Below are 27,874 nucleotides of genomic sequence, written 5' to 3'. Positions count from 1 at the left end.
CCAGTTCGAGTATTTTGAAACTTCAAATCAAACATTCGAGAAATTTCGGAAATCATACAGTAAAATTATCTTGTTCGAAAGATCGCCGCTATTTTTGGTTATTTATTTATTCACTTTTTGCGAAACTTTTCATCCAGCGTGATGAAAGCTCCCTTGTTGCCGGTTACCTTTGCTTTATCCTGTAAAAAAAAAAACAAAAAAAAACTTTGAATAAACTTTCAGTGCTTTAGGCTAGGCTTACCAGATTGTGTTAAGGGCGAAGTTTTGTCAACATCAAGAATCAATTTATGAATTTATTCACAAATGTTTAGGCATCATAAAGATTTAAAACCAGGCTACGTCACTTTTCATAAAGTTCTTTAGGCCATTTCGACGGGTTTTCAAGTTATGAGCACGTGGTAGCTACCTGACGTATGGCGTCGCGGTGTTCATCGAGCTTTCATAGCATGCTAAGGAAAATTAGATGCTTTTTGAGGGAAAACCGTTGATTCCGGAGACATCGGATTGTTTGCCGATGCGCCAGGTCTAGGGACAACGAATCCATATGCTATCTTCGGAAAAAGTGTTCTCCAGACCATTCCCTTTAGGCCTGACCATACCAGAAGTTGGCGCGTGATTTTCCCAGACCTGTAGAAGCGTTTGAACAAAAAGTTCCAATTTCCCATAGTAATTCCCATGCAATCTTTAAGCCTGATGCGCGCAGCCAGTTTACAACCAAATGAGCTGATATTTGGCATGAAAGTCCCTATGGGCATGCCCTACAAGGGGAATCATACTAAAACTTGATCCGAGAACTTTTTGAAAAACGAACTCACCCTGATGGGCACTCTTGATAAAAAAAGATAAATTGTTAAAAAAAATGCAAAAAAAAAGATGTATTTAACCCTCTACAACCCAACCCCGCCTCTAGACGAGCTTGGATTTTTTTTCGATTTTTCATCGAAGTATTTTTTCGATTTGAAACCCGATTTTAACATTTAATCATGAAGTAAAACATTTGATTAAATAAAGAAAAAGAATTGTGGTTTGGTTGAGAGTTTTAGCAGAATTCACAAGAAAAATAATGTTTAGAAAGCTTCAATTATTCGTATGGAAACTTGTATTGACGAATCAACGACACAAACGGTCACAGGCAAGGACCATACAAAGTTTAAGGCTAATCCAAAAATAAATTATAATAATGTTTAATAAAAAGGATGATTTCAGTGTAAATTTCTCCTTTTAACCAATTCTAACACACATATCACCACTTAATTTACACTTCCACTTGAAACTCCTTAGCAGATCTAATTTTTCTAGAGTTTCGAAAATGCCTTAAAGGTTCTTTAAAGACAGCAATATGAAAACATATTGCAAACTAAACTTGTCTCAGTCTAAACTGCTAACTTTTTGCTACATGGGGAAAAAACCATACTCAACCTGTTCAATCAGTTCCTTGAAAGTCACCTCCTTGGTGGCCACCTTGAAAAAGTCCTCATCATCGATCGCGACCGTGGCCTCGAATCGTCCAGCAGAATACTCTCCCGAACCGGATGCACCCCGTTCGATTTCCACAATCTTTAGCGAGTCAAAATCGAGCACTGTTTACAATACACATCGGAATAAACAAGCAAACAAACAAATTGGAGGGGTATGATTAAGTGAGGTCGTAATTTTCACAGCTGGAAGTGGAAATGACTCACCAACACTTTTCACGGTCGCTGCATCTTTTTGAAGGTGAACCAACAAAATCACCTTAAAGGTGCGATTGGTGGGGTCAATTTGAGCTAGACGATCGTTCAGTTTGTCCCAGATGAGATCAGATTTTAGGGACATCTGAGGGTTGAGAAATGTGTCATTAAATTGTGATTTATTTTTTGAGGTGAATTTTATGGCACCAGTAAAATAAGGTGCTAAAGAAATTTATCGCGTTGCAACGATCAAAACCTTGCTGGGAGATAATGAAACACTGATAACACTGATTAGACTAAATCGGACCGACTTTTGGGTTAACACAATTTGGATGAGTAAAACGGTGGAGTCGCTTGGTGTCTAGAATCAAGCTTGTGCTATGCGGATAGTATAACTCTTGGGCGATTTCAAACTTTGAATCTCACACTAACCTTTGATCTTTAAACTGCACTTGTGGGGAAAGCAAAATCTAGAACAGTCCGATCCGTCGAAGATCTCGATCGATACTGACTTCGTTTGGAGTTTAGCTGGATAGAAGACTCGAGCTGATGCTTGGAGCAAAATTGGATATTTTTCCTTCGTTCAACTACGAACGCACAGATGGTAATTGTCAGCTTGTGTGGCCTCCGCGTGCCAGGCCACTTGTTTATTAATTGATTACTGAAGGAGGTTCCGTAAACCATGTTTTCAATCAAATAAAAAAATAAATAAATATTGAATTATAGAAATATACAATGAACTCTCGAAAGCTAGAAAAGTTAACTTTCTTGTTTGTTGGAAATTAGACAAAAATATTAAATTGACAAAAACTAGACTTTAGTACTTTAGTTATCAATTTAAATGATAAATGACGTTCAAGCACCATGAATCTGCAATATTTTTGCCTTTCTTACAAAAGAAAGGTTTAAGGTTTGCTTTTGGAAAAACACTTTTCTCAGAAATCTTAAAAAAATCGTGCGCGGCGAGGAATCGTCCCAGAAAAAAATCCTATTACTAAATTGAAGGTTTAAATGCGCTCTTTCGATTGAATTTTGGCCCGAAACCCGGAACTCAAAGTCTGATTTTTGAGAGCTCTTTTTCTGAAATACTTGAGTGATGTCTGTATCCGCTCTTAAAAATATGTGTCTTCCATCATTTGAAAACCGCTCGTAATATTTCAGATTTGTAGCCGTCAAAGCCATTCTTAGAGGTATTTTTTGAACTATTTTACAGATAACACTATCAAATTAAAATAATTCAGTTTCAAACAAAAAGCCATTCGAAAACATGCGCCATAAACTGCTTGGGCCCAAAATTTGAAGCTTTTCCAAAATGTATTTCTAGAGATATAGCCATATTAGTGTTTTTCGTCTTATTTTTACCCTATTTTTTCCCATTAAATTTTTGGTTTTATACAGAATCATATACTGAACATCAAATTCGAAGTCCTGGCACGTTCTCGCTCGAAAGTTCGACAAGTCGTTAAGTCGAAGCATAACCGCCAGCACATTTACGCTTGCGCGTTTTACGCTGCGCGTGAAAGTGTTCTTTTTGGTTCTCATAATAGATCGACAAAGTGCAATAGCGATACATATTTTTTTAAGTTAATCATAGACTAACATTAAAGACTGAGTACCCTTTATATTTTTCTTATAATGTCAATCCAATATGTTTTTCCTAATTGAATTTTAATACCTTGCGACCCATAATGTACTTCTGAAATTAAAAAAAAAAAGTTATTCGAGGTTTAGCCTAAAATATTCGAAGCTTTAGCTCAAATTCTCACTAGGTGGTATCATTTTGTTTCTGAAAAATTAATTGCACCAATATATTTGTCAGAGTTTCATCATTTTGTAAGAAAGGCTCTATTTCACCTCTGGTGATATTAAATCGGGTTTTTTCAATATTGTCATTTATCCACATTTGGTAAATTCTCATTTTACCGGCTGTTTAAACAGAAATAGACATTTATTTTTTGTGACATCGGCGAATCTTCACAGTGTGAAGGCAGTTGCAAGTAGCCGAACAGTATTTTACTAGCAGAACCTAAATTGATCAATTGACATTCCCCGGAGGTCTAGACGCTCAATAAATCTATGATTCAACGCAGTCGCTCCATCTGACTGACTTGTAAGCCTTAATTAAATTAGCTCGATCGACTTTTAAAAAACGGTACAGGAAACGGGAAATTAAGTAATTTTTACAGTAAATGCATCTGTAATCGTGTAAATTTTTGCATTATAAGTTCAACCTTAACAATTGAGACACTTTCGTAAAGTTTGTTTTATTGTTCCTTGGGAAAATTTTGAATTATTGAACATTTTTCAAAACAGGCACTTTTAAACGTTAAAAACATTACAGTGCTTTATGATTGCAAATTCGATTTGAATTGTAAATAAATTAGGGATTTTTTTCTTCGAGACGATTTTTACATTTCGTCGCTTATGTGCTATCTTGTGGCACGTCCTAGCTTTTTACAGAAGACGTGTCACAAGATAGCACACAAGTGACGATTTGGTAACGGTATCCATTAAAAAAAACATTAACAAATGGCAACCAAATTTTGATCAACATTTGCTTTTTTATTCATCTAAAACCAAGGTACTTGATTGCTCAAAACAGACTCTTTCACTCGTGAGTACAAATCGAACGCGACGCCAAACTGCTCTGATTCATTCCTACTGTTTGTCGCTTCCACACCAATCGCTACTGAATACTCTCTCTTTCGCTCTCCCTCTCACTCCAATCAGGTAGTACAGCGAATGGCTCAGAGAGACCTATGATTGCGCTACACAGCAAAAAATCCGATGGTAAAATCGCATGCAAAAGCATGCACATCACCTTTGTGAGAAAAAGCATGTAATATTGTATGAGAAAACGTGTACACAAAAAGCATGTACCGAAGAAAAAAAATCAGGTCTGCTCACCCCAAAAATAACATCAATCCTGCGAGAGTCATATTCAGATTACCAGGTCAGCGCCCCAACCCACTCGGCTATTTCGCCGCTATGAAAATAGTTGGATCTTCACCGATGTAGCTGTAGGTTCCCCATACATCGTATGCAGTTAACACAGTATACGACGTACGGAAAACCTACTGTTACATTGGCATTGATCCGACTATTTTCATAGCGGCGAAATAGCCGAGTGGGTTGGGGCGCGCCTTGGTAATCTGAATATGACTCTCGCCGGATTGATGTTATTTTTGGGGTGAGCAGACCTGATTTTTTTTTCTTCGGTACATGCTTTTTGTGTACACGTTTTCTCATACAATATCACATGCTTTTTCTCACAAAGGTGATGTGCATGCTTTTGCATGCGATTTTACACAGAAATTTTTTGCTGTGTATGTCACTCAAAGCCGACTCAAAATAGTGTTTTGATTATTTATAAAGTTGCTTAAAATCATTGTTATCACACATATTTTGCAATTTTGTTGATAACAAATCCTCAAACACACATTTGACAGTAATTTCCACCATGCCAAATACAAATTTACGGCAAACTCTGGTCGTGCAGGCCAAAAGAGCGCCACGTTGGTATTTGTTAGATTCTCTCTTTGAACATATTCGTTTCTGACTCGGGTCGACGGACGGAGTAGGCAAAGAAATTCACGAAGAATTTGTATCTCTGTGTAAAGCAAAAGACGCTGGCAGCTAGCGAGTCGTGTTCGCTCGCGAATGGTAGTGCGCTAAAGTCGGCAAAGATTCGTTGGACGATGAGTGAGTGATTTCTGATCATTGAACCGAAAATCAGGACCCTTGTCTAAAACAGTGTAGCCCAAACCAGGACTGAAAAAAGGTATGTATACAAAACATGATTTATCATTATAAAAATATTAGGTTTGTTTTTTCTAATATTGCAATTGTTTTTAATGAAAAGAGCAGAACATATTAGTAGCAACCAGTTGCATGAGCGTCGCGACGCTTACCTCAATCCTTTCTGCAGTAGCTGCCAGAAGAGAGTGAAAAAAAAGTTGAAGTTGAAGTTTCATGCGCAAAATAAACCTTTTTGGTCTTCTACAATATTCAAAAATCTGACAAAAAATCAATGTTTAATAGAAAAAAAATCGAAAACTGTGCAAAAATCAAATCAAAATTAAATTATTCGCTCTACAGCATTGCCTTGGCGTTCGCGATTACGAGATTCCTACTCGAAACTAGGTGTCTGAAGGCTTGATTGTTGAGGCAGTGGAGCACCCGATTTGAGTGGTAGAAATGACAGTTTTCCCATAAGGAATACATTGTAGAAAAAAGCAAAAACTGCTCGAATGGAAATGCTCCATTGCAAACCGCTTTTTACAAATCGAATCGAATCGAACTGACGATCTTTGGATTGTGAGTCCATCTGCCTACCAGCGCCTCTACCGAGGCAGGACCCAGGGAGACGACTCCTACACCTGGACTGAGCTAACGACCTAACCTCTAGGTTAGACCGGGCCAACATTTACTTCCCCGTCCGACGAAGGCATGATCAGACAAATCTCGTCTCGAAATCACTTACCCCTACACCACGGTCCCGGCACAAACTGTGCACGATATCGAAATTTAAGGGAAAGTTCTTTTCGATTGCAAATTTAATTTTACAGCTATCATCGACTTTTTCCACATTTTTTTTAATCATGGTTTTTCAAAAAATGACAAAACTGCCAAATGAATTTTGATCAGCTTATGTCCAAGTTCAAAAGATGGCATTTTTGTCATCTAAAACATATCCAAAAATGATAATTTTCAGAAACGATTATCTTGCGCAATATTTTTGTTTTTGTGTGAAACGTTGAATTTAATGGGTAAATGTTTTAAAGAGTTAAATCGATCAGAAAATGCCTTCTCTAGATACAGATTTTCTTAAATGCACAAAATTATATGGGGCTTGTATGGACAAACAAATAAGAAAAGTGGTAAAATACATGGACACAGTTTCATCCAAAATAAAAAAAAATCCAAAGAATATCGGTATATCTTTTAGGGAATCTAGCAGTTTTTTGTTCCAGGGATCTTCTCTGAAAAGTGGTCGACACAGGAAAATTTAAACATGATATATCATGTACCAAAAGTGTTTTAATAAATCTCTTAAACATGAATCACATCCACTTTTAATTCATCTGATTATTTTTTCTGAGTAATTTGTATCAAATAGGAGCTCGTGTTGAGGAATTCCCCCACATGGGTCATTTCGGATACTGAATGGACATTGAAAAAAGTTTGATACTTTACAAAAAGTGTTTTAATGGCACCGACATTCTTGCGCTGAAGGCATTTAAAACAAAATGATTGATTTACAAATAAGTTACGACACGATTGGATTTAGGACTTAGGATGGCACATGACTTGGCTTGCAATCAACGCTTTACTTCAGCGACGCAATGAACGGCTCCAGCAGGAAGATCAGCTCAACCTGTCCCTCGACCTCCATCTTGTCCTGGGCCATCGCGTCCTTGGCGGGCATGGCACCGGTTCCGATCGCGAACATGATCTCATCGTCCATGATCAGGGTGGCCTCGGCGTCTCCGTCCGACTCGGTCAGCTTGACGGCCTTCAGATCCATGACCCAGTTCTTGACGACCTTGCCGTCCTTGGTGATGCGGAACTTGTAGACCTGCTGCACCTGGCGGTTGGCCGGGTCGATGTTCTCCAGCCGCTTGGCGATCTTGGCGAAAACTTCGTCGGACTTCAGAGACATGGTGATGGCGGGGGGTTCTGCAAAAAGACGAATTTCTGCGTTGATAAATCACTTTCCCCCCAAAAAGAACACGATGCTTCACTTACCTTGGACAGCTTGAAACTGATGGCTTCCGACGGGACGGCGTTCCTATTTAACCCCTCCCCGGGAAACCAAGCAAAAGGGGCAATTCCCATTGCTGGCTGTCGTTATCAGAGTTCACACTACCGAACGCCACTGCTACTGCTGCTGTCGGGGCTTAATTCGATAGATTAGTGTACAATGCGAATGTTTTCCTCTGCTACCGCCACCGCCGCATACAAACGTCCACTTTGGCGATTGCGTTTGCGTGCGGGATTCTCACTCAGTCACTAACCTCTTTTGTTAGGGTTAGTAAGAGGGATCGCCGGCCGACGGCCGATGCTGCTGCTTTTGCACTTGAATTTGTATTCTTCCGACCAGAGTTGGCAGTAAATTTGTTTCTTTTATTCTCGATTTCGTTGGTAGGTTTTCAAACGAGCACTTACAATGAACTCAAATTGATGAGCGATGAACTCAAATGCATGTAAAATGACACAAACAGGAATCAGGGAGCAGGAAATGGGACGCGAATGTCAAGAAAATGAAGGAATTCGATGATAAATGGGAGAAAATTGAGCGAAAAGAGACCGGAAATGGTAATTTTTCTCTCAATTCTCTCTCGTTTTGCACAAACGATGAACGTTTTGACCGAACGATGAACATTTTGCCTCGTGCGTGTTTGAAAACCTACCAATGAAATCGAGAATATTGAGTTTTTTTTTTTGACGCAACTTGAAATTAATCTGACATAGAATGATAGTGAGTAAAAGAACAACGCTCTTATTGCTCCCATATCCTCTGATATTCTCGCGGTTGTTTCAGTTTACTCTCTCTCTCTCTCTCTATCTCTCTCTCTCTCTCTCTCTCTCTCTTTCTTTCTCTCTACGAGAGAAAATCGATGAAAATAGAGTTGCTCTCTTATTCCCTATATTGGCCCTTTTTGGGACACAAAAAGGGGATGTGGGGGATATACGACTCAAAGTGGTTCAAAACGCAAAAAAAAGGTGATCGTCAACGATATTATCTTTTTCACTCAGATCTTTTCAAACACGCACGAAGCAAAATGATCATCGTTCGGTCAAAACGTTCATCGTTTGTGCAAAACTAGAGAGAATTGGGAGAAAAAATTCCATTTGCGGTCTCTTTTCGCTCAATTCTCTCCCATTTTTCGACGAATTCCTTCATTTTCTTGACATTCGCGTCCTACTTCCTACTCCCTGATTCCTGTTTGTGACATTTTACATGCATTTGAGTTCATCGCTCATCAATTTGAGTTCATTGTAAGTGCTCGTTTGAAAACTTACCAATGAAATCGAGAATAACTTCAAAATTACGCATTTTAGGAACCATTTTTTTGTAATATACGAGATAGAATTAGGTGATTCAGCAAAGTTGTAGAATAAAATGCCACGAGAAAGCTTGCCGAATGTCGAAGAGTTATGGCTCGTTATTTGAATGACCTCTTAAAAACATTTTGTTGGGGCCAAATCTCCCAACTAGATCTTCGGGTGGACTGTATTAAGGGATTTCTTCCGGGTGATCAAAAACACTTTTGGAATTCACTTTTCCTACCAAAAAACTTTGTATTTCTGATCTGTATTTACAAGAAGACGTCTTTACTTGTACGCGTCGCGAACTGGAGTGAAAAATCTCCACTTCTCTCTCTCCCTCTCTCCTTCTGCTGCTCGTTTTGCGCGCGCTTCGGTTGCGCGCCAATTCCCACCTTCTCGATCGTTCCTTGCGTCGTCGCAGGCGGCGACGAGGGGTGTCGCGTTGGGATGTCGATCGCAGCAACCAGTGTTGCCGATCGAGCTGGTTTTTTCACTTGACATTAGAAATTTGCGGAGGACGGAAGTTATCCGACATTCTCCCCCGCGGCTGCATTCTCCGAAGCTACTCCGAAGTACCGAAGCGCTCCAGAAGACGGTCGTTGTCCACGGTCGGCAAGGGTGCCAGTTTGGAAACCGACCGCTTGAAGACTGCTCCAGAACCGGTCTTCACGTCCACGACACGCACCAGCGCGTCCATTCCGGGGTAAGTCTCGACGATGATGCCGACCTTCCAGGTCTGCGACGGAAGGTTGTCCTCGACTAGGAGGACCAGCATTCCGGGCTGCAGGTTGTGCGATTTCTTGGTCCACTTCGCACGGTTCTGCAGACTTGTCAGGTACTCTCTGGACCAGCGGCCCCAGAAGTCCTCACGAAGCTTGTCCAGGTACTCCCAGCGGTTCAGACGGTTGTCCGCGACACCGCTGCGGGAGGGCTTGGCGACAGGACGCAGCGGCCTGCCGAGTTGAAGATGCGCCGGAGTTATCGGAAGAGGATCTCCGGGGCTGTCCGACAAGCTGAAGAGCGGCCGAGAGTTCAAGACCGCTTCAACGTGCGTCAAGATGGTAGCAAACTCTTCGAAGGTAAGCACCGCGTTCTGCAGTGTTCGTTTCAGGTGTGTCTTGACGCTCTTCACGCCCGCCTCCCACAATCCGCCGAAGTTGGGAGCCCTGGGCGGGATGAAGCTCCACTCGATGGCTTTGGGCACGAGCAAATCTTGGATTCCGCGCATCAGAAGGTCCTGCTTGAAGAGCTCGTGCATTTCGCGCAAAGATCGTGACGCCCCGACGAAATTCGTCGCGTTGTCGGAGAAGATCTTGCGCACCATGCCTCGTCGGTTGACGAAGCGATCCAGGGCGGCCAAGAAGGCCTCGGTTGTCAAGTCTGACACCAATTCCAGGTGGATGTTCTTGGTGACCAGACAAACGAACACGGCAATGTAGGCTTTGGTAAGTTTGGGTCTGTACTTGCCTTGTTTCACCGTCACAGGTCCAGCGTAGTCCACGCCGGTGTACTCGAAGGGAGCGGCAACGTTCACTCGCTCCGCCGGAAGCTGTCCCATGAACTGTTCAATCCTGCGTGGGTTGGCCTTGAAGCACTGCAGGCACTTGCGGGTCACGTCGCGCACTACGTTGCGCGCCTTCAGCGGCCAGTACTGCTGTCGAACGATGGCCAAGAGTCCGGAGGGGCCGACATGCAGGTTCTCCACATGCAGCGCTCGGACCAGCAACGTAGTCACGTGATGACGAGGTAGGATCACGGGATGCTTGGCCTCGTACGTGAGGCTCGAATGTTCCAGACGTCCGCCGACTCTCAGCAGACCGTCCTCGTCAACGATTGGTGCCAGGCTCGCGAGCTGGCTGGATGCTTGTTCGGTCTTCGCTAGGTAAAACTCATCTGGTAAGGCTGCCATTTGAATCGACCAGATGATGGACTTTAACGCCGCTCTCGTTTCAGGAACTGTTACGTAGGCGCACGTTGTCCTCGGTTGTCCAGACTTCTTGTTCCTGCAGTTCTGGACGAATCTGCGTATATAGCAGATCACGCGCTGGAGTTTCCGAAACTCGCCGAACCGTTTGAACACCGGCATCTCGACGGTGACTTTGTAGACGATGGCTACCAGCCCTGGCAGCTCGTCGTCCTCGAGTTCGGGGGGTTCTTCAGGAACGTAGGCAGCGCTCGTCAGCGGTAGAAGCCCCTTCCACCACTTCGGACACCGACTCAAGAGTTTGGGACTCATCCCTCGAGAGACGATGTCTGCCGGATTGTCAGCTGACCTCACGTAATTCCATCGGAACTTACCTGTAAGGTTGAGGATCTGGATGACGCGGTTGCGCACGAAGGTCTCCAGGAGATTCGGATCTTTCTTCAGCCATGCGAGCACAATCTGGCTGTCCGAATACAGCTCGATGACGGACAGCTCCAGATCTAGCGTTTCGATGACCTTCACGACGAGCCGCGCAAGCAACAGCGCTGCACACAGCTCCAGGTTAGGCACGGACAGCTTCTTCAGCGGAGCCACTCGGGATTTCGCGCACAGCAGGTTGGCCTCGGCCGACCCGTTCCCGCGGATGCACCGCAGGTAGACGTTGGCCCCGTAAGCAACGGTCGACGCGTCAGCGAACCCGTGCAGCTCGTGCAGAACCGTGTTGGGCACCACGACGCATCGCGGCACACAAATATCGTTCAGCGCTGTTAGAGACTCTCGAATCTCGAACCACTCACACAGAAGCTCTTCGTTTAGTTCGGTAGCCCAGTCCATCTTGCTGGCCCACAACTTCTGCATGAACACTTTGGCCAGCACGATGACTGGGGCTACGAAGCCCAGTGGGTCAAACACTTTAAGGATGTCCGAAAACACTTTCGTCTTCGAGACTGGTTTGTCGTCGCACTCTTCCAAACAGTTCACAAAACGAAACTCATCCTCGCGTGGGTCCCACAGGACACCCAGAGCCTTGATGGCTTCGTTCGCACTGTACTCTTCGATCGGTTTCGGCTTCTCCCGATCTTCTTCAGGCACACACTTTAGCACTTGCTCTGAGTTAGAGCACCACTTTTTCACTGGGAAACCTCCCTCTTCCAGGATTTTCTTCACTTCCAGCACAAGTTTCACTGCTTCCTTCTCGCTGCTGGCTCCGGACAGCATGTCGTCGACATACATGTCCTCGATCACGATCTTGGCGGCTGCTGGGAACCGGCCTTTCGCCGACTCCGCCTGCTCCACCAGACACCGCGTCGCGAGGAACGGGGCGCTCGCCGTTCCGTAGGTCACGGTGTTCAGCTCAAGCACTCGCAAGCGTTCGTTCGGGTCCTTCCTCCAGAAGATTCGTTGGTACGGCGTATCGCTCGGATGCACCCGCACCTGCCGATACATCTTCACCACGTCGGCGGTGAATGCGACCGGATGGCGACGGAAACGAAGAACGATGGAGAACAGGTCGTTCTGGACGGTCGGTCCCACCTTCAGCACATCGTTCAGGGAGTACTTGCCGGCCTTGGCGCTGGCGTCGAAAACGACCCGCAGCTTCGTGGACGAACTGGACGGTTTGAGCACAGCGTGGTGCGGCAGGTAGTACTTACGAACTTCTGGTGGATCTTGTTGCTCATAAATCTCCTTGCAGTGACCCAGCGCCTCGTACTCTTCGACGAACGCCGTGTACTGTTCTCGGAGATCCGGGTTGCGCGACAGACGGCGCTCCAGCAGGTTGAATCTCCTCAACGCCTGGACTCGGTTGTCGCCCAGCTCAAGAACCGTGTCCTTGAACGGCAACTGGACGACGAAGCGGCCACTTTCGTCACGGCCGTGGGTGCCGCGAAAGTGCTCTTCCACTTCTTGCTCTTCGTTGGTTTGCAGCTGCTTGTCTGCTAGTTCTTCGACCAGCCAGAACTTCTCAATGGCGTTGTTCAGCTGATCCTTCAGCGTGATGTTCGAGTGGACGACTTGGCAACTCAGCTGCTGGAACGGGTCATACACGCCGGTCACGATCCATCCCAGATCGGTTTCACGCAGAGTCACGGTGCCGTTCGCCAGTTTCACTCGATCCGTTCGCAGCAAGTCCCACACGTAGTTCGACGCCATGACCAGGTCGATCTCGTGCGGCTCGCTGAACTTCGGGTCTGCCAGGAACACGTCGCTCGGGATGTGCCAGGCAGCTGTCTCGATTCTTGCCGACGGGATCCGTCCCGTGGGCTTGTCCGAAATCAGACACGAGATGTTGTCTTGGAACTGACAGTACCTCGACGAGAAGGTAAGGTTGACTCCCTTCTTTGCTTGCGTCTTCACTGCGTTGGCTCCAATAACCGTCACGTTGCACTTTTCAAAGGTTAGGCCGAGGGTTCGAGCCATCGCCTCCGACAAAATGTGCGCCTGGGAACCGGAATCCAACAACGTGCGGCACGGATGGAACCTGCCGGCCTTGTCCGCCACGTTGATGATCGCTGTCTGCAGCAGAACCTGCTGCGGTGACTTCAGCGCTCCGCTGCTGAAGCACGACGTTGCCTGCTGCTCGTTCTCGTCGCTCACTTCCGGCGCACCCGTGCCACTGGGACCAGCCTTCACGCTGGCGGATGACACTGCCGACGGCGCCTTCGCTGATCCCGGAGCCGCTTCTAGCTTCGGCTTGTTTTGCTGCTGGTTCTTCTCCTGGTGCAACAAGCTGTGGTGCTTCTCGCCGCACTTGCAGGATCGGTCCGACGGACACTGTCCCACCCGGTGACCCTTGCGCAAGCAGTTGTAGCACAGCCTCGCGTCACGCACCTTCGACCATCTCTCCGCAACACTCATGCCGCGGAACGAGCCACACTTGTAGTTCGCGTGAGACCCGTCACACAGATCGCACTCCGCCTCGTTGGAGGTCGCGGCTGCCGAGGTGATCTTCGCCGATGGCTTCGAGGACTGCACCGCCTTGGGAACTGTCGACCGGGCAGCAGACGACGCAGGGGCAGCTAGCTCGCACCGTTCCAGGATGGCGCACCGCTGCTTCAGGAATTCGATCGTCTGCGCATACTTCGGGAGTTCACCCTTCTTGACGGTAGCTTCCCACTGCTCACGAGTCTCACGATCCAAGCAAGACGACAGAATGTTGACGACGAACAACTCCGATACACCCAGCAGCTCCTGCTTGTGGTACCGTAAGTTCTCAACGTGTCTCGAACACTCCTCGTACAGCTCTCGCAGCTCCTTTGACGACTTCTTCGCCATCCTTTTTAGCTGCAAGATTCCGTTGATGTGGATGTCGATGATCAGGCGTTGGTTCTCGTACCGGTCCTCGAGGATCTCCCACGCGTGCGCATAGTTGTTGTCCTGAAGCGTCTTCGTGTCGATCATGCCCGTCGCCGCACCCACCAGAGACTTGTCCAAGTAGTGCAGCTTGATGGCGTCCGAGTCTGGCGAGTTCTTCATCAGCTCCAGGAACATCGACTTGAACTTCGGCCAGTTCTCGTACTGGCCGTCAAACGTTGGAATCGGTGCTCGCAACGGCGTCTGCTGGACAATCACCTGCTGACCAGCCTGTCCGGCAGGGACGACCGCTTGAACACGATTCGGTGGTGCTGTGAGCTCAACGATCCTCTCAAGCACCTCGTCGTAGAGCTGCTCGAAGTCCAAGAACCGTGCTGTGTTCTCGTCCTTCTGCTCTTCCGACAACTTAAACGACGAAGTTGACTTTATAGCTGTCGGCCACCATTGCTAGTACCAACCACTAGTGTCTTCCTTTTTAACTACAAGGACTTCGCCGCCCTGGGCTCCTAAGTGTACTAGAGTATGGCACGGAGCGACGGCGCCGAATACCCATATTTACACAAAGAATTTTAGAGCGCCCGCCGCGGGATTCGAACCAGCAACCTCTGGATTGTGAGCCAGTGCGCGGTCCGATTGATCCACACGGGCGGGCGACAACTTTGCGTCCATAATATCGTTATTAAGGCTGTTGTACTCACCGTAGTACTTTTCAGCGTTCGCCTTGCAAACTTGGATCCGCGATGCTGGGATTCCAGGCTGGCCGAGGACAGTCCTGACCCGCGTCAGCTTGCCCTTGACATGTCCGCGCCTGTTCAGCAACGCCTGCACTTCCTCGTCCGCCATTTTCCGCTTACTCTCCGCGTGCCGTTGCTTCGGAGTCAGCGGAAGTTGATGCACCACGGGCTTACGGGCTTCCGGTTCCGGTTTCTTCTGAACACTGGCTTCCTGCTCAGATTCCTCGCCTTCTTCCGGTTCTACTTTCGGCTCGGTGTTCAACCCCAGAAAACTACGCCACATCCGCCGGGATGCAGCTTCTCACTTCACTTTTTCAGGTTCCAAGATGGCGGCGCACGCTCTCTTCTCGCCGAACACTCTCTTGCTGGCGTTTTCAAGATGGCGGCCACGCTCTTTTCACCGAACACTTTTTTCACTTTGCTCGGGTGGTCTTTTCGAACCACCTTCCACGCACTTTTCTGCTCGAGTAGCAACGCTACCGTCCACGCAATGTTCTGCTTCGGTGGCCAATCGCGACCACTGTCCACACTTCGCACTACCGGCGGCCAATCCGACCTCTTCCGGTGCACTGTCTCGCGCGTTGCTGGAACCTCCACACAACCGCGTCACTTTCACGCTGTTTGGGCCACGTGAAACGCCCTCCGGGATTAGCGACTTCCGGACACTTCACTCCTCGCGACACTCCGGAATTCTCCGATTCCGACGAACTTACCGGAACGATAGGCACTGTCTATCCGGCTCGTAAGGGCCAAATGTTGGGGCCAAATCTCCCAACTAGATCTTCGGGTGGACTGTATTAAGGGATTTCTTCCGGGTGATCAAAAACACTTTTGGAATTCACTTTTCCTACCAAAAAACTTTGTATTTCTGATCTGTATTTACAAGAAGACGTCTTTACTTGTACGCGTCGCGAACTGGAGTGAAAAATCTCCACTTCTCTCTCTCCCTCTCTCCTTCTGCTGCTCGTTTTGCGCGCGCTTCGGTTGCGCGCCAATTCCCACCTTCTCGATCGTTCCTTGCGTCGTCGCAGGCGGCGACGAGGGGTGTCGCGTTGGGATGTCGATCGCAGCAACCAGTGTTGCCGATCGAGCTGGTTTTTTCACTTGACATTAGAAATTTGCGGAGGACGGAAGTTATCCGACACATTTTTTTTGCATAACATTAGTCAATGATTTTTGCGAATTTTGCAATGTTCTGCAAAGATGTTACTAAAGTTAACATACACTTATTTACTGAATATACCAAATTTTTATCTCTTAAGGATAAGGGGCTACATCCAAACTTGGTGGAATAAATGCAACTTTTCAATATCTTTGCGGCATTTCAAAGGTGAGAAAAATGCCATATTTATCTGATTTTATCCCAGCCATTGCAAAAGGTTTAAAAAGAGCGTATTGTTCTAAGCAATTTCTATGAATATTTTTTTGAACATTTTTTTTGCGTTTTGAACCACTGTGCGCCTGTGATACGCTTTTTGCTGCGAAATAACAATTTTCAAAGGAGGAAACTGGAAATGGCAATTTTTGTTAAACGCTAAATTTGAACGATCCTTATGAAAGAATAAATCAGGAAGCAGGAATTATTCTAACATTCCTACCAGAATGCCATTATTACTTCACCTAAGAGTTTTTTTCGACTTCGACTCTGATTCCAGCTTTTCAAAAAGACCAAGACTCCATCGATTGTGACTCTTATCCCAATAAAAACTTCCATGCAAAGTTGTTAAGATGCCTACTTAAACCCATTCATTCTTCATAAAAGTAATAAAAAATTGTCTTAATTAATATTTATTTAAATGCAATTAGTTTACAAAGTACATTGATCTTCCTTTAAAAATATTCAAAAAATCTCTTCTCTTCTCTTCTCTTCTCTTCTCTTCTCTTCTTGGAAGTTTTCAAAATTTTCGCATGTTTGAACAAGTTTTAAGAAAATTCAAAATTTATTTTTAAAATTTAAATACAAATATTAATTTTCTGTTTTTATAAAAAAATTAATATAAACTGCGTTTTTTTCAATGTAAGAAGAGTGAGTTAAATTAAATATAAAACCATTTGTACAACCTTTGCTTATCTGGCAACCATTCAAATCAACTCCTTCAATACAACAAACCACACCACGTCATTCGATACAGCTGCACAATTCTCCACCACAACGGAAAATACCACCATCATATCGGGGCGTTTTATTCATCGTGAATTATATAATTGAATTTGTGTCGTCTCAAATAAGTCTGGGACATGCCTTCCGACCGTTTTGAGAGACCCACGCGTTCCTGCTTCCGCTGCAAAACCACGTTTTTTCTGAATTTAAGATGAGATGCTGGGGCTCCAGCTTTGTTCTAAATTTTGACGGTGAAAGTGATCAGTTGAGTCACGGTAATCAAGCGATCACCATGTTCTCGCAAGCTGGTGCAAATGTTGTTTACCTTCTTTGAAAAGAGGTAACAAATACATCAATTTTGGCGGCTATAAATTATAAACAAAAGAGGTTTCGATAGATAAGTTTATCAGCTTGAGCTGTGTTTTTTTTCTTCTTTGAGTAAGCATATATGGGTGCAGTGCAGTGCGATAAGATTTGCGAATCATTCGTTCTTCGTTTTATCTTTTTGCTTCGAATCAATTTTCAAGTTTGATAATGGTGCTGTAATATTTGCTTTCTGCAATTGCAGTTTCTTTTTTCGATATGGTGTCTGCCTGTGTGGATCAATCGGACTGCGCACTGGACTCACAATCCAGAGGTCGCTGGTTCGAATCCCGAGGCGGACGCAAAAAATTCTAAGTGTAAATATAGGTTTTCGGTGCCCTCTCCCCGTGCCATACCTTCACACTTAGGAGACCCGGGAGGCGGAGTCTTGTCGCAAAAAGAACGATACACGCCTGTGGATCCGTTGACGAAACCGCAAGGTTTAAGAGGGCCACATTATAAGGTGTTACGTCGATTCCGTTTTTTTTTTCGATATGGTGTTCGATATGAATCTAGTGTGATGTGTTTTGAATAAGTTATTATTTTCTTATAAATTATTTAAAAATGCCATTTTAATGCTAAACAATCTTAATTTAAAAAAAAATAACATGCCATATTGACTCATTCTTCTTCGCAAAAATCGAACTCATCATTTTTGGCACTGTAATCAAAAGTCAAGTTCAAATCGTTAATCCAGTGCTAAATCACAACCGGCTCCAAAATTACAATGAGGGGGGCTTCGTTGTTGTGTCGTAGTGAATCTGAGATAAAACCTCTCAGGTGGTGGCTCGATTATGGCTTGACTTTTGTACCGTAAACGTGTACGCGTGATAAGGGAAGAAAATAATAAAGGCAGCTTAATCTAGATCCAGTTTAATAATGCAAAAAAAAAAAAATTGGCATGGTTTGAAAATAAAACGGTGAGAAATTGATTGACTTAGTTTCTTGAAGCAGTTGGATACAGCGCTGATGCTTAACAGTACATATCACAGAGGAAAGTTCAAATTATTAATATCAGCTTCTCATTTGCAGACTTTTAAGTGACTGCACTGGGAGAAATCATATTCATTTCAACTTCTTTTTCTCCGCTGAAAAGAGTGAATTATTATATTTATTTTAATTCCGTATTTGGGTCATTACATCCCAAGTGACCACGCGTCCAACATCGACCTTCACCAAATCTGCTCATATTTGGCATGGGGGTTGTTTTTGCCCCAAAAACAAAGAATCCCAAGTTTGGTGACATTTGGTCCACCCCCACGCCCGTGGCACCCCCCTCTTTTTCTGAGATTTTTGAAAAACCTCATTTTAAAATGCATTTTGCCTAGAGAAAAGTTTACAAAAAGTGAACTTTTGGGTATGCATATTTGAAGATTTTTTGACATAGAATCGAATGGCGTACTCAAAATTTGCGTACAGTGTTGCCAGATATGAAAATTTTGCGCTTTAAGTTTTAAAATGCATTTTTAACCCTTTGGACGAGCACTTACGGGAAAACTGACAATTGCATTCGATTGCTGAGAGCTTTTTACATTAAATTCAATCAAAAACTCAGGGTAAATTAATTAATTAATTTTCTGCTCGAGTAGCAACGCTACCGTCCACGCAATGTTCTGCTTCGGTGGCCAATCGCGACCACTGTCCACACTTCGCACTACCGGCGGCCAATCCGACCTCTTCCGGTGCACTGTCTCGCGCGTTGCTGGAACCTCCACACAACCGCGTCACTTTCACGCTGTTTGGGCCACGTGAAACGCCCTCCGGGATTAGCGACTTCCGGACACTTCACTCCTCGCGACACTCCGGAATTCTCCGATTCCGACGAACTTACCGGAACGATAGGCACTGTCTATCCGGCTCGTAAGGGCCAAATGTTGGGGCCAAATCTCCCAACTAGATCTTCGGGTGGACTGTATTAAGGGATTTCTTCCGGGTGATCAAAAACACTTTTGGAATTCACTTTTCCTACCAAAAAACTTTGTATTTCTGATCTGTATTTACAAGAAGACGTCTTTACTTGTACGCGTCGCGAACTGGAGTGAAAAATCTCCACTTCTCTCTCTCCCTCTCTCCTTCTGCTGCTCGTTTTGCGCGCGCTTCGGTTGCGCGCCAATTCCCACCTTCTCGATCGTTCCTTGCGTCGTCGCAGGCGGCGACGAGGGGTGTCGCGTTGGGATGTCGATCGCAGCAACCAGTGTTGCCGATCGAGCTGGTTTTTTCACTTGACATTAGAAATTTGCGGAGGACGGAAGTTATCCGACACATTTTTTTTGCATAACATTAGTCAATGATTTTTGCGAATTTTGCAATGTTCTGCAAAGATGTTACTAAAGTTAACATACACTTATTTACTGAATATACCAAATTTTTATCTCTTAAGGATAAGGGGCTACATCCAAACTTGGTGGAATAAATGCAACTTTTCAATATCTTTGCGGCATTTCAAAGGTGAGAAAAATGCCATATTTATCTGATTTTATCCCAGCCATTGCAAAAGGTTTAAAAAGAGCGTATTGTTCTAAGCAATTTCTATGAATATTTTTTTGAACATTTTTTTTGCGTTTTGAACCACTGTGCGCCTGTGATACGCTTTTTGCTGCGAAATAACAATTTTCAAAGGAGGAAACTGGAAATGGCAATTTTTGTTAAACGCTAAATTTGAACGATCCTTATGAAAGAATAAATCAGGAAGCAGGAATTATTCTAACATTCCTACCAGAATGCCATTATTACTTCACCTAAGAGTTTTTTTCGACTTCGACTCTGATTCCAGCTTTTCAAAAAGACCAAGACTCCATCGATTGTGACTCTTATCCCAATAAAAACTTCCATGCAAAGTTGTTAAGATGCCTACTTAAACCCATTCATTCTTCATAAAAGTAATAAAAAATTGTCTTAATTAATATTTATTTAAATGCAATTAGTTTACAAAGTACATTGATCTTCCTTTAAAAATATTCAAAAAATCTCTTCTCTTCTCTTCTCTTCTCTTCTTGGAAGTTTTCAAAATTTTCGCATGTTTGAACAAGTTTTAAGAAAATTCAAAATTTATTTTTAAAATTTAAATACAAATATTAATTTTCTGTTTTTATAAAAAAATTAATATAAACTGCGTTTTTTTCAATGTAAGAAGAGTGAGTTAAATTAAATATAAAACCATTTGTACAACCTTTGCTTATCTGGCAACCATTCAAATCAACTCCTTCAATACAACAAACCACACCACGTCATTCGATACAGCTGCACAATTCTCCACCACAACGGAAAATACCACCATCATATCGGGGCGTTTTATTCATCGTGAATTATATAATTGAATTTGTGTCGTCTCAAATAAGTCTGGGACATGCCTTCCGACCGTTTTGAGAGACCCACGCGTTCCTGCTTCCGCTGCAAAACCACGTTTTTTCTGAATTTAAGATGAGATGCTGGGGCTCCAGCTTTGTTCTAAATTTTGACGGTGAAAGTGATCAGTTGAGTCACGGTAATCAAGCGATCACCATGTTCTCGCAAGCTGGTGCAAATGTTGTTTACCTTCTTTGAAAAGAGGTAACAAATACATCAATTTTGGCGGCTATAAATTATAAACAAAAGAGGTTTCGATAGATAAGTTTATCAGCTTGAGCTGTGTTTTTTTTCTTCTTTGAGTAAGCATATATGGGTGCAGTGCAGTGCGATAAGATTTGCGAATCATTCGTTCTTCGTTTTATCTTTTTGCTTCGAATCAATTTTCAAGTTTGATAATGGTGCTGTAATATTTGCTTTCTGCAATTGCAGTTTCTTTTTTCGATATGGTGTCTGCCTGTGTGGATCAATCGGACTGCGCACTGGACTCACAATCCAGAGGTCGCTGGTTCGAATCCCGAGGCGGACGCAAAAAATTCTAAGTGTAAATATAGGTTTTCGGTGCCCTCTCCCCGTGCCATACCTTCACACTTAGGAGACCCGGGAGGCGGAGTCTTGTCGCAAAAAGAACGATACACGCCTGTGGATCCGTTGACGAAACCGCAAGGTTTAAGAGGGCCACATTATAAGGTGTTACGTCGATTCCGTTTTTTTTTTCGATATGGTGTTCGATATGAATCTAGTGTGATGTGTTTTGAATAAGTTATTATTTTCTTATAAATTATTTAAAAATGCCATTTTAATGCTAAACAATCTTAATTTAAAAAAAAATAACATGCCATATTGACTCATTCTTCTTCGCAAAAATCGAACTCATCATTTTTGGCACTGTAATCAAAAGTCAAGTTCAAATCGTTAATCCAGTGCTAAATCACAACCGGCTCCAAAATTACAATGAGGGGGGCTTCGTTGTTGTGTCGTAGTGAATCTGAGATAAAACCTCTCAGGTGGTGGCTCGATTATGGCTTGAATTTTGTACCGTAAACGTGTACGCGTGATAAGGGAAGAAAATAATAAAGGCAGCTTAATCTAGATCCAGTTTAATAATGCAAAAAAAAAAATTGGCATGGTTTGAAAATAAAACGGTGAGAAATTGATTGACTTAGTTTCTTGAAGCAGTTGGATACAGCGCTGATGCTTAACAGTACATATCACAGAGGAAAGTTCAAATTATTAATATCAGCTTCTCATTTGCAGACTTTTAAGTGACTGCACTGGGAGAAATCATATTCATTTCAACTTCTTTTTCTCCGCTGAAAAGAGTGAATTATTATATTTATTTTAATTCCGTATTTGGGTCATTACATCCCAAGTGACCACGCGTCCAACATCGACCTTCACCAAATCTGCTCATATTTGGCATGGGGGTTGTTTTTGCCCCAAAAACAAAGAATCCCAAGTTTGGTGACATTTGGTCCACCCCCACGCCCGTGGCACCCCCCTCTTTTTCTGAGATTTTTGAAAAACCTCATTTTAAAATGCATTTTGCCTAGAGAAAAGTTTACAAAAAGTGAACTTTTGGGTATGCATATTTGAAGATTTTTTGACATAGAATCGAATGGCGTACTCAAAATTTGCGTACAGTGTTGCCAGATATGAAAATTTTGCGCTTTAAGTTTTAAAATGCATTTTTAACCCTTTGGACGAGCACTTACGGGAAAACTGACAATTGCATTCGATTGCTGAGAGCTTTTTACATTAAATTCAATCAAAAACTCAGGGTAAATTAATTATTTCTTGAGATATCACATTTTTAAGTTGGAAAGCTCTGTATTGCATAGCAAATGTTTTACTTAACCATCAATTTTCAACAGTACATTGCGTTAGAGCATAGTAGGCCTTGAAATTTGAATATTTTTTTTTCAATTTCTTAACGGAAGCAAGTGAATGTCCCAAAATTGAATTTATGTATGTATGTATGTATTGTATGTATGCATTTGAACCCCGTCTTGTCAAAAATCTCAGAAAAAGAGGGGGGTGCCACGGGCGCGGGGGTGGACCAAATGTCACCAAACTTGGGATTCTTTGTTTTTGTGGCAAAAACAACCCCCATGCCAATTATGAGCAGATTTGGTGAAGGTCGATGTTGGACGCGTGGTCACTTGGGAAGGAATGACCCATTTACATTTTCAATAGGGCGAATCCGTAGATGTAAAAAGCAGCCAATCCCTTTCTTACTCAACGTGAACTGTCACTAGAGCAAGTAGGAAAGACTGTTTGTTTACATCTAGGAATTCGCCCGATATAAAAAAAAGTTAAAACGGCATTATTTTTAGGGAAGAGTGGGGAGACTTGATCCGGGGACACTTGATCCCTACCCTGTATCTCGTCAGCATGTGGGTAAAAAAATAGCTTTGTTCTAGAAAGTTGTGCCAATTTGACTCAAACTCGTTGTGGAAAACAAAGAAAAAAAAAAATAAAAAATGCTCGAATTGAGTTACACACATTTTTCTAAAAAGTGCTACAAAAAACCTCCAAGAGATCTTTTTTCTTTGTTTTGATATGTATAGAAAACACTTAAAATTCATTCAAAAACATTTTTTTATGCATGAATTGTTTGATAAACTTTTCAACTACAAACCCCTCACACATTTGACGTTTTATTTATCGTCATAATATTTTTACAACCAATTGTTTAAACAAGTGCAATTAGGGAGACTTGAACGCTGCATTTTTACAGTCACTAGAATCAACCTCAAGCTTAATTAATTGGTTTGGTATTTCGTACATGGTTTCCTTTAGTATAGTTGAAGACGACTTACCGCAGTTTTAACAATTTTTCAAATATTTTGTAAACACAAACTATCAGCTTTTGTAAACAGGCTCAATTTCGGTCTATAAAAGAATATTCTTTATTTTAATATATTTAACATACTAAACTTGTTATATTTTGAACAAAAACGTTTAGGCTTCATGTAAAATTGCTGTAACTGTTAGAAAATCAATAGTTTGGATGAATAAGAAACACTTTGATGAAGATTTCTCCATGATGTCGAAAGGGGGATCAATTTACCCCTAACATTTTGAAAATTCCGGTTTAAAATATTTTTTTAAAACGCTTGGCATGACTCGAAGTTAGTTGAATGTTTTAGCTTTCAATTCATTCAAAAAAATCATAGTTTTATGAGAAATTATGAGAGTTATGTGCGATACAAAAAAGGGGATCAAGTCTCCCCACAATCCCCTATATGGTTTCCCATTTCTAATCACTTTCATTTTATTTTATTTTTAAATACTATTTGTCAAAAAGGCCGCAAACCAGTTATCTTAACACCTCCCGCCCAAGCGAGCCGAGCCACGTAGCCCAGTGGTAACGCTTCCGCCTTGTAAGCGGTAGATCGGGGTTCAAATCCCGGCTCGGACCAACACAACTGGTGATCTTTTCCCTTCTGGATTCGATTGCTTAGTAAAGGGAAGGTAGTGTATCGTCACAAACTGGACCTTATCAAGACACCTTAGGAAGACGACCTATGGAATGTTAACATTAACCTTAACATGTTAACATTAAGTTGATTAATAAACTGTCACTGAATCCGCTTTGTAAATGCCGGCCCCGATACTCTTCAAGGGTGTTCCCCTCAGGAACAGGGAAAGATTTACTTTTTTACTCCCGCCCAAGCAAAATCGAGATTTTTTTAAGTTTTTCCAATTTACTCGTTATCGGATCAGTCCGGTGGCACAGTGGTTAGCGTGGTTGCCTCTCACCCCAGTATGGCCTGGGTTCAATCCCAGACGGACCCGGTGGCATTATTCGAGACGAGATTTGCCTGATCACGCCTTTCCATTTGCGTAAAAGAGGTTTTGAGTGACTCACCACACATAACCTTCGGACGCCTAGATATGAGCAGAAACTTGCAACAGAGACCACAAAAGACCACAAATAACTGAGTAGGCGGTGTCCATTGTGTGAAAGGGAATTTAATCCAGATTTTTTTGTAGAATGTCGTATTTCGTCGTCTGGATTCCTCCAGCTTTGATTTCGGGGTTGTTTCAAAGAAAGTTACAAATGTGGTAAATTAGGCTTTGGAAACATTTTAGACACTGATGAAAGGAGTAAGTCTTCAACAATAAGTTTCTCTAGACCCCGCGACAAAATCTTTCGTTCATCTTTAACGGTGCCAAATATCAGAGTTGCCCGATTTTTATTATCCTTTGGTCTCGGGAAAGTACACCGTGTTGGTGTCATGATTTCTCAATGCTATCGAGTTCGGATCGGCGAACGGAATGCATTATCGGATTCTTTGGTCATTTTGCCACTAAGAGGAGACAAAATTAGTTGCTAAATTATAACTTTTAAAACACTATTTGAAACAAAAAAATCGAATTCAAATGCATTCTCCTACCTCTGAGAAATTGTAAGAATCGGATAACTATGGCGCCCTCCACAGGTAATCCATCTCCATACATTTTGACGATTTTTTTTCCCATAAAAACTTCAAGCGATTAGAGGGAGGGGTTCCCGTGGTCGGAATGAGCTTAAAATTGGGAATTTAATCTGGTGATGGGCCAATCTTAGATTTCATGGAGTAGCCCCGAGACAGCCCGGATTTGGACCACCCTAATAACCATATTGCACTCTAATATCCCAATATATATTTTTGAAATAGTAATCTTGAGACTAACTTTACCAGTTGGAAAATACTCAAAAATAAAGTGAAATCCTATCAATATCGCCCCTGTCTTTCATGACTTTTATTTAAAAAAATACACCGATAAAATCATCTGAAAATTTACCTTTCTTATTGGTGAACCTAAGGCGTATGTTTTCCTGGTTAAAATATCATTTGCATTATTCATTATATAAAATTTCTACCAAATAGGATCATCTGACTCTTTTAAATTTGAAAAGATTGATTTTTTGAATTATTTGAACTTATTGTGAACTTTAATTTATATTTATTGAGCTTTGCAAACTACAGCAGAAAAAAACTGCCTAAGACACACACCCCAAAGCTCTGCTTCAAATCGATGATAGCTTTTATCCTGGAAACTCACCACAGTAGGCAAGCGGGGTGGACAGCGGGTGTGCATTTTGATGTGTGCATATTTCAGGTGTGAATATTTTCTGGTCGTGCGTCGAATTAGGTGCAAAATTAGCAATAAGATAATTGACCGCGGTAAGCGTGATTGTCTCTCACCACAGTTGGCCTTGATTTAATCCCAGTCGACTTTTTTTTATTTGACCAAAAGCAACACACACAATGGCATTAAAATTGAGCACATGCTGTAAACCTTTCCCGAAGACAACATTAATCTGTTTTGCTTCTTACATAATATAAAGCGTGCTCAGAGCTGGTCAAAACGTGTAATGGGGTCCTAAAATGAAGCTTAGGTTGCTGATATTATTGTTTACAGCGATAAAGCTTATTTTTCTGAGTACAATGACCCTTTGTACGACCACAAAGAGTTTAAAATGGATTTTTTAATCAATTTTGAAAAATTTACCTCGCGGTCCTTCTTGATAGAAAAGCTCCTACTTGACAGCTCGTTCCAAGGGGACCATAGTTGATCCATAGAAAAAATGTAGTCTTGTCAAAAAAAAATTTGCATTAAAATGAAAAAAAGTGATAAGAAATGGTTTTTAATCGTGTTTTTTACCGTTGTACATAAAAATTGACATAGGGCTTTACTGCCCATGTTCGCATAAATGTCCCATATGCAAAAACAGCAAGCTGAGAAAAACGCATTTGAAGTTTGTCCCATACATAAGGCTACGTGTTAAGTTTTCACGAAAATACTGTATTTCCTCCTGATTTCTAGAACAAAGTACTGGATGTTATAGGCTCTTTAGAAAGAGCACACGATTTTGAACCAAACTGCATCAATAACTCAAAAGTGACGAAAATGCATATGGGACATTTATGCGATCATGGGCAGTTTAGTACCCAATTCATCCTTAAATCTCGTTTTAGACCAGTTTGGTGCAAGATACTTAGGGGAGTGTGGGGTTATTTGGACACCCTAAGGAAATTGCTCTGCCACGGGCTGTATCTACATTTTAAAGGACAGTGGATGAGACCAGAGGATAATAGAGACCATATTTGATGGAAAAAAATCATTCATTTCGATAAATTTTGATGAAAAACCCATTTTTATCGCAAAAATTAAAAGGTGTCCAAATTACCCCCACATTTTTGTGTGGGGGTAATATGAACACTCCTATGGTTGCCTTGTGGGGTAATTTGGACATACCTTGTGAGGTAATATGGACACCTTTTGTGGGGTTATTTGGACACATGTTGAAGAATAAGTATAAAATTTGATTTTTTGAGCATGTTTTTAACCTGCAACCTGGTTTTGTAATTGCTTTATATTCTTAAGTGGTTTTTTTTGCTCACAATTTTTTTTATCAAAGGTTTAAATAATGATTTTGTGATAAAACTATAATTCAATTGGAAGATAACAAATAGTTTAGTGTAGTGTAAAATTTAATCATTCATTTTGTAATGATTTAAACATTGATTTTTCCTCTGTAATTACTCTTAGCTTTACGTAAAATGTAATTACAAAAACCGACTGTCCTAATCAGGTCCCAGCACCAAAAAGGACCTAATAAAAATAATTTTATGAAAAAAAACATTGATTTTGGAATAGGCACAAGTTTAGTTTTTAGTGATAAAGGTATCGTTTGGATTTATCTAAATCAATCTTTATATAGAGCTAATTAACCTGAAACCATTCATTGCTTTATTTTTCATTCCGTAGCCCTTCAAATTAAAATATTATTGTAACCAGCATAGAAATCAGGAATGTCAAAGAAATTAATTAAAAACAATAAACATTAGAGTCTGAACACCAAATGTGCAGTAATCAGATTTTCATCCAATCAAATATTGAGTGTCTTTGAGTCTTTGAGTGTTTTGACATTTTAAATCCCTTTCAATTTATCTAAATCCCTAACCAACAATGAAAGTTACTTGTTTTTTGCCTGACAGGTAGACTTTCAGGTATGTCCAAATTACACCCATAGCATCTTCTATCAAAAATTGCAATTTTTGATGATAAAAATGGATAAAATGCACAATATTTATACGTACATATTTCAAGCATCGTCCAAGCAACCCCCTTAAACAAAAATTGTCCACTTTTGTTCCATACAATCCCTGCAAAACCTTATTTCCCAACCCTCAAATATTAGAACTTTTGGCAGCGCCTTTGGAAACTTTTACATATTATACCAAAATTACTCAACCTATTCCAACTTTTTTTTGGTTTGTCCATACTCCTAGGGCATTTCTAATACTAGCCTTATCACTTAAATTACCGTTTTTACTTTATATCCGAAGAAAAGGTGATTTTTTAAGGGGTGTCC

General features: G+C 42.2%; 2 protein-coding genes across 2 annotated transcripts; both read right to left on the bottom strand.

Moving 5' to 3' along the window:
* Positions 1–95: 95 nt before the first annotated feature.
* On the bottom strand, positions 96–7,566 carry LOC120424056 (uncharacterized). Its single transcript, XM_039588077.2, has 6 exons — positions 7,419–7,566; positions 7,004–7,349; positions 2,103–2,109; positions 1,683–1,815; positions 1,420–1,580; positions 96–179 (listed from the first exon to the last, which is right to left on the bottom strand). Exons 2-6 carry the CDS (start codon positions 7,330–7,332, stop codon positions 111–113), a joined length of 699 nt encoding a protein of 232 aa, XP_039444011.1. The 5' UTR covers positions 7,333–7,349; positions 7,419–7,566; the 3' UTR covers positions 96–110.
* A 767-nt stretch (positions 7,567–8,333) lies between these two features.
* On the bottom strand, positions 8,334–14,976 carry LOC120424032 (uncharacterized). Its single transcript, XM_039588054.2, has 2 exons — positions 14,658–14,976; positions 8,334–14,390 (listed from the first exon to the last, which is right to left on the bottom strand). The coding sequence occupies exons 1-2, from the start codon at positions 14,974–14,976 to the stop codon at positions 9,286–9,288; spliced, it is 5,424 nt and encodes a 1,807-aa protein (XP_039443988.1). The 3' UTR covers positions 8,334–9,285.
* Between the last annotated feature and the right edge of the window lie 12,898 nt (positions 14,977–27,874).

The sequence above is a fragment of the Culex pipiens genome, chromosome 1 (assembly GCF_016801865.2).
Source record: "Culex pipiens pallens isolate TS chromosome 1, TS_CPP_V2, whole genome shotgun sequence".
Lineage (NCBI taxonomy): Eukaryota > Metazoa > Arthropoda > Insecta > Diptera > Culicidae > Culex > Culex pipiens.
The sequence above is the reverse complement of the archived record's forward strand: the minus strand, read 5'-3'. Positions and strand labels throughout refer to the sequence as shown.